Genomic DNA, 7106 nt, shown 5'->3' with positions numbered 1-7106 from the left:
CAGTTCGCTCTTCTCTTTGAAAAGTAAAGGAAAAATTTCTTCATTGATATACAGTACCCCTGCCCACGCCACCCCCGCCCTGAGTACACTCTACTATGCAACCTTCATTTTGGACTCTTGTGATAACCATAATACCCTATCACCTATCCTATATAGCTTTTAAACTGTTCTCTCCCTCATCTGTATACATTGTTTTTTTAAGATGTGTATCTTTAATGTGCAGAATAGTTAGAAGGTTTTTTTAGTCATTATTATAAATGGGAAATGTCAGATAACAAGATAGTAAATAAGGAATGTTAATTGTTAAGTGTCATTGCGTTGTCCCTGACTCATAGTAGCCCTACATACAGCAGGATAAATTTCTGCTATTCTTAAGCCACATGGGAACTCTGATGGCCTAGTGGTAAAAAACTTTACTACAGTCTCAGGCATGTGGTTCAAATCCACTAGCTGCTCCATAGAAGGATGAGGAGACTCCTGTGTGATTAACTGCCTCTGAAAACCTGCTGGAGCGTTAGCTATGGGTCAGTTCCGACTTGATGGTATACAACAATAGCAGCAAGCTTAAGTGGTTTTTTTAGGTGCTGTTGAGTTGAGTACAACTCACAACAACCCTTTGAACAACAGATCTGAACCCTGTCCTAGCCTGTTAATATCCTCATCATCTCTGACAACACTTGAATCAATTACTGCCGTCACTGTGACAGTTGTATCTCGGGGCTCATCCTCTCTTTCACTGATCCTCTGCTTTTTCAAGCATGATGCTCCTTTCCAAGGAATAGCCTCTCCTAGCAACATGTCCAAGTATGTGAGATGAAGCTTTGGCATCTTTGCCTCCAAGAAGCTCTCTGGCTGCACCTTTTCTGTGATATTATCTCTTTGTTCTTTAGGTCATAGGATATTCCGTTCTGTGCGTCAATTTTCATCTGTCATCTTAAATTCATTGTCCAGCTCTCAGACACATAGCAAGTAATTGAAGTCACTGTCATAGTGTTGGGGATCTTTCTCTTTTTTGTTAACTTTCGCCTTTTTCTGGCATAATATCATTTTCCAGAGATTAGCCTCTCCTGATAACATATCTAAAGTATGTGTGGCAATATATGATTAGGCATTATTTGTATGAAAACAGTTCAGAATAAGAGATGTACAGCAAAGTGAACTGGGGGAGGTGGAGGAATGAAGAAATGATACAATAATGGGTTGGCAGAATGAGGAAATGATGGAGCAATGAATGTTATTGGGATTTTTTTTTAAAGTGAACTGGGTAGGGAGGAAAATGTGTAACAATGAATGAATGAAAATCCAACTTTTCTGTACATTTTTGTTAAAATCACAATTAAAGTGTTTGATAGTCTCAGCATCTTTTCAGCAGCACTCTGGCTACACTTCTTTTGGCAGTCAAAAAGAAAAATGTTCAGTGCTCTCCAATAATGCCACAATGCAAAGATGTTAATTCTTCTTTGATCTTGCATATTCGTTTTCTCATTTTCATATTCATACAAAGCAAAATGAGCAGTTGGTAAATTTAATTTACCCTAGACTACCAGGAGAACAAACCAGTCGGTCTTAAAGGAAATATAACCAGAATGCAAGAACAACATTTCATCATCCTGCTTTGGAGGCATTATCAAAAGAAAGTATTTGCTAGAAAAGGGCATCATATTTGGTCAAGTAGGACCCCTAAAATAAGGGGAAACCCTCAGGGAAATGGATTAATGAGATTGTCAGTACAGTGGGTTCAAACACAGCCGTAGACATAAAAATGGCACAGAACCAGGCACCATTTTGTGTTTGCACATAAAATCACCATGAGTTGGAGCTGATTTGACAGTAACAACAGCAACAAGTATTTGCACAATTTTAGAAAAGGTGATTTATTCATTGGTTAGACTCAAGCTAGAATTCATTTGTGAGACTGATGGTGAGTGATCAACCATATGAGATCAAAGGGCAACATCATATATTGAAGGGTAAAGCTCCAAAGGTGGAAATGGATAAGAAAAAAGAAGGGAAGAAGTGGGAGGTGTGATTTTATGTTGTGAGATATGCAGTCAGTGTTGCAACACAGTGTGAATGAACGAATGAATGGAAAGCCAATATGCTCTTTTCACTTTTATTTACAGAAATGTGTAAGGGGAGCTTGTATTTAGGTCTTTCAGCTTGTTTTTGTGTTACTGTTTAGTATGGATTTTCTGTCAGATTTTGAGATGATGCTGCAACGGAAGAAGAGCATGAGTGGCAAACGCAGACGCAACCGTGATGGTGGTACCTTTATTAGTGATGCGGACGATGTTGTGAGTGCCATGATTGTCAAGATGAATGAAGCTGCTGAGGTTAGATGGATTGTTGCTTGATCCATTTTTTCTTTGCCTTACACAATTGATTGGATTACTTCTTTTAGCTTAGCTTTTACTTAAACTACCTATAGGATACTTTGGTTTTTTTATAAAAAAAATTTGTTCTACATTTTAAACATGTCATGGAAGTAATTTTCATTTTAATTGGGTCCAGATAGTTTACTATAAAGTTTTAAGGCTTCTTCGTTATAAAAAATGTTTTAAATTCATAGGTTATTCTCTTACCTCTTTTATGATACTGTGCTTAACTCATTGCATTTATTTATTTAATCTCTAAATTGCAAAAGGTTGCCCTGATGTTGTAGTCCATGTAGTACTACTAAGCCAAAGGCTGCATTTCTCTCTGAGAGTTCAAAGCAATCAGGGCTCCATGGGAGAGAGACTCGGCAATCTGCTCCCATTGTGACGATTTATACTGACTAGACTTGATGACAGTGAGTAATAGTAAATTGCAAAAATTGGCCAGGGTTTATATTAGAAAAATATGGCCTGACCCTTAAACACTTAAAGTATCTGTAATAAGCTGTGGTGACTTAGTGTTAAAGCATTATGCCGCCTGCAGTAATAAAGCAGATGGTTCTTATTCACCAGGTGCTCATCACAAAAGATACAGGCAATCTTTTGAGCAATGTATTTGACCTATGAGTCAGTTCTGACATGACAGTGGATACAACAATAACATCAAAATATCTATGGATTCAATGATAATTTTATTTTAGAATTTGTTCTAAAACAATTCAAGAATAGAAGGAAAAGTATTTAGAGTAATTGTTATTGAGAAAATGCTGTTGAGTTGACTACAACTCATCGTGACCATATGAATAACAGATTGGAACCTTGCCCTGTGCCCTCATCACAGTGCTCAAGTCCATTGAACCTCTTCACTGTGTTGAGGGTCTTCCTTTCTTTCACTAACATTTCCCAGCAATTTCTTTTAGAGAGAGAGTGAAAATAATGGTCATTTGTGGCTATCTAACAGAGATTCATTCTGTTTCTCTGTTTTATGTATAGTTGAGATTTTTCTATAATTAAAAAATTAGGGAAAAAAATTACCCAAGTATTTACTGTAACCTTTCTTTGATACTCTCTAAGCTTTACAATATAAAATGTGTTCCTAATACAAACATTTCTTGACTATAATTTGTACTTTTGTAGACTTTCTGAAAACTTGGCAGTAGTAACAATATTTTAAATTTAAACAGTTCTCTATAAATGTTAAAGTTAAGCATTCTGATTGTTTGGTTTTGAGCAACACAGTCGGGCTGTAAGAAAAGGGGAAAAAATATTTCTTAAAGGATAAATTGCTTTTCTCTGAAATACTACTGATTTATTTCAGAGTTTAGAAGGATAATAGTATAGTAACTATTAAATTGTACTGCAGATTGATTTCTTTTTTTCCTCTCCAACCTTTTTTCTAATTTTCTTTCTTGATAGGAAGACAGGCAGCTAAACAATCAAAAAAAACCAGCACTAAAAAAATTAACTTTGTTACCTACGGTTGTTATGCATCTTAAGAAGTAAGTATTTTGTTTTCTTGAATATTAATTTTCCCCCCTCCCTCCTTTTAGTGGCGTGAATCTGCTGTGGCATTATAGAGGTAATAGTAATAATCAAATTCACAGAAATACAATAGTGGATACAATTTCCTAAATTAGATTTCTTCCTCATAAATTTTTCTTAAACCTTCAGTATCTAATGCAGACAGAACAACAGCATATTGATATGAACATTTTAGTAACCATTCATTTTGATTTTTATAGACAGTTTGGGCTCTGGCAAGTTGTATTTATTTTTCCAGTGTGACTGAATAGAACAAATCCAGGGGGACTCTACTTGTAACAAGTAGTGCCTTTTGAAGTACAGTGTTTATATGATGACAAACCAGCACATTTGGATTTTCTTATATTGTCAAGTATGTCATTGAGTCGTCTAGAATGAGGATGTCTTTTCTTAGTAGAGACTTGATATCAAAGCTCCTCTATTCATTGATTTTTCTCATATTTCTGAGCTTTGAAATGTCAACTTTGTTTTCTCCTCAAACCAAATTACAAATTACAACCTAGTTTTGATAACTGAAAATAAATGAATTAGTACATTTGTGAGCCAACAACCTAAGAAGAGATCTGTGACTGAAAACTATGACAGATGTACATAGTATTTTTCATGGTTTTGCAAACATAACTGGAATTAGCATAAATTAACTTCTGTAAATAGAATTTAAAAACCAGTGTTGTGATTTGTTTTTCATTTCTGGAAAATGGTATTCTCCTTGGTGTATTTTACAGAGAATAATATGATAATTACTATTCTGATAGAGTGAACATTCTTCTGTTAATTGTAGTAGTCAGAGCTGATTATTCTTACTAGCTTTACTGTTCATACCAGCATTAACATATCTTGTGTGCTTTACATTTTGGCAGGATGATGTTAAACATCTTTGTTTGACTAGTCTATATATTTCTTGTAAACGGGAACTAAATTTTATATTACTTTTGAAACTAGCATAGATAGTAAATATTAAAAGCAATTTTTGGAAATTTTACCAAGTAGTGAAAGGAAAATCAGAAAAATGGACTAGAGCTATAGATTTAAAAATAATAAAAAAATATTACTATTGCAGGCAGGACCTGAAGGAAACATTTATTGACAGTGGTGTCATGTCTGCCATCAAAGAATGGCTCTCACCGCTACCAGATAGGAGTTTGCCAGCACTGAAGATTCGGGAGGAGCTGTTGAAGATTCTACAGGAGGTTAGAAACAGATAATCCATTTGCTTTTCATTAATTATCTAACATGGTTTGTGTTAGTTAATTATCTAATGTGGTTTGTACAGTGTGCCAGAAGAATAATTGGGGAAAAAGGGGGCATCGGAATAAAATGAGCAAAAAAGATAGTGTTTCCAGAATGGAAATCTAAATCCACTAGATAAAAATAAAACATGAATAGGACCAAGTTATAAAATCTTGATTGCTTGAACTACATGAGAACAGCCATTATTTTCATAATCACAGTGTGACAACTATATTGTTTATGCCAAAAATAAGAGCACATGTATTTTGCTGAATATTTTACAGAGGAAATGAAAATTATAGGAAATATTCTTTCAGTGGGGCGTCTTAGGAAGTTGGCATAGCACAACTCCTGAAAAAATAGTCTACATTGATAAGGAGAGTAAAAAGCATTTAAGATGCAACTGTTGATCTCTGTGGATAGAGCTCTGGTGGTGTAGTCCACAGGAAGCTGCATTGCTAAGCTGGAGGCAGCTCCTCTATCTCTGTTTTGAATCCAGTCTCCTTGTGTATGATTTACAGACTCCGAAAACCCCCTGGAGGGTTAACTATGAATCACTTCTGACTCCATTACAATAAACACTTAATGCAGTTTGAATATTGAAGTTGCAGAATCTTGCATTCCTCATTATTGTTGTTATATCGGGTTGAAATGAACATATTCTAGTGACATCTTTGAAGTAGAAAATATACCAGCTTCTGAGTTAGATAAACTGAATTTGAATCTTAACTGACTGGACTACCTTAATGTGCCTTTGACACCTTGTGCAAGCTACTTTTGAAATTTCTAAGGAACTTCCTATGCCAAACACTCTTCTAGGCAACTTATGTAATCTGGAGGACAGTCAGCTGGCCGACCGACTGGAAAAGATTGATATTTGTTCCCATTCCAAAGAAAGGTGACCCAACAAAGTGTGGAAATTATTGAACAATATCATTAGTATCACATGCAAGCAAGATTCTGCTGATAATTTTCCAGAAACGTTTGGAACAATATATACAGGCTGGATTTAGAAGAGGTTATGGTACTAGGGATATTATAGCTAATGTTAGATGGACCTTGGCAGAGTCAGAAGAATGTCTGTCTGTGCTTCATTGACTGTGCAAAGGCTTTTAACTGTGTGGATCACAACAAGCTGTGACTGACTCTGGGAAGAAATGGAATCCCAGAACATTTGATTGTGCTAATGCGAAACCTATACTTGTACCAAGAGGCAGTCATCAGAACAGAGCAAGGAGACACTACATGATTCAAAATCAAGAAGGGGGGGTCCACCAGAGATGTATTCTGTCTCCTTTTCAATCTGTATGCAGAACAGATCATCCGAGTTTCTGGGTTGTAGGAGGAGGAATGTGGCATCAGGATTGGTGGAAGAGTCAACAACCTGTGATTTGCAGATGACACATCCCTGCTTGCTGAAACTGGGAGGACCTGAAGTGCTTGCTGCAGAAGGTCAAGGACTTCAGCCTCCTATATGGATTGAAGCTCAACTTCAAGAAAACAAAGATTCTCACAACTGGACCAATTGGCAGCATCAGTATGGATGGTGAAGAGATTGAGATAGTTAACAGTTGTAGTTTACTTGCTTCCACAGTCAATACTCTTGGTAACAGCAGCCAGGAAATGAGATGAATGCCATTGGGAAAGTCAGCTGTGAAGGACCTCTCAAGAGTGCTGAAGAGCAGCGACGTCAGGCTGGAGACTAAGGTGTGCCTGATCCGGGCTATAGTCTCTCATCAGAGAGTTGGACAGTGAATAGGGATGATAGAGAATTGATGCCTTTGAGCTGTGGTGCTGGAGAATATACCATGGACTGCTAGAAGAACAAATAATTTTGTCCTGGAGAGGGTGAAGTTGGGCTGCACCTTGAAGTCAAGGATTCTGAAGCTTCGTCTGACATACTTTGGGCATGTTGCAAGGAGGGACTGGTCCTTGGAGAGGGACATCATGTTTGGCAGA

General features: G+C 36.6%; 1 protein-coding gene across 1 annotated transcript in view; it reads left to right on the top strand.

Moving 5' to 3' along the window:
- Window positions 1-7106, top strand: part of IWS1 (IWS1 homolog (S. cerevisiae)) — a 102002-nt gene that overhangs the window by 61833 nt on the left and 33063 nt on the right. The window contains exons 7-9 of the mRNA XM_006902806.1: window positions 2183-2333; window positions 3792-3874; window positions 4978-5107. Coding sequence (XP_006902868.1) covers window positions 2183-2333; window positions 3792-3874; window positions 4978-5107 — 364 coding nt within the window. The remainder of the gene's footprint in view (window positions 1-2182; window positions 2334-3791; window positions 3875-4977; window positions 5108-7106) is intronic.

The sequence above is a fragment of the Elephantulus edwardii genome, unplaced genomic scaffold (assembly GCF_000299155.1).
Source record: "Elephantulus edwardii isolate Elephantulus edwardi_28Jun2011 unplaced genomic scaffold, EleEdw1.0 scaffold00453, whole genome shotgun sequence".
In the NCBI taxonomy this organism is placed as follows: domain Eukaryota; kingdom Metazoa; phylum Chordata; class Mammalia; order Macroscelidea; family Macroscelididae; genus Elephantulus; species Elephantulus edwardii.
Note: the sequence above shows the minus strand (reverse complement) of the source record. Positions and strands in the feature narration are given on the sequence as shown.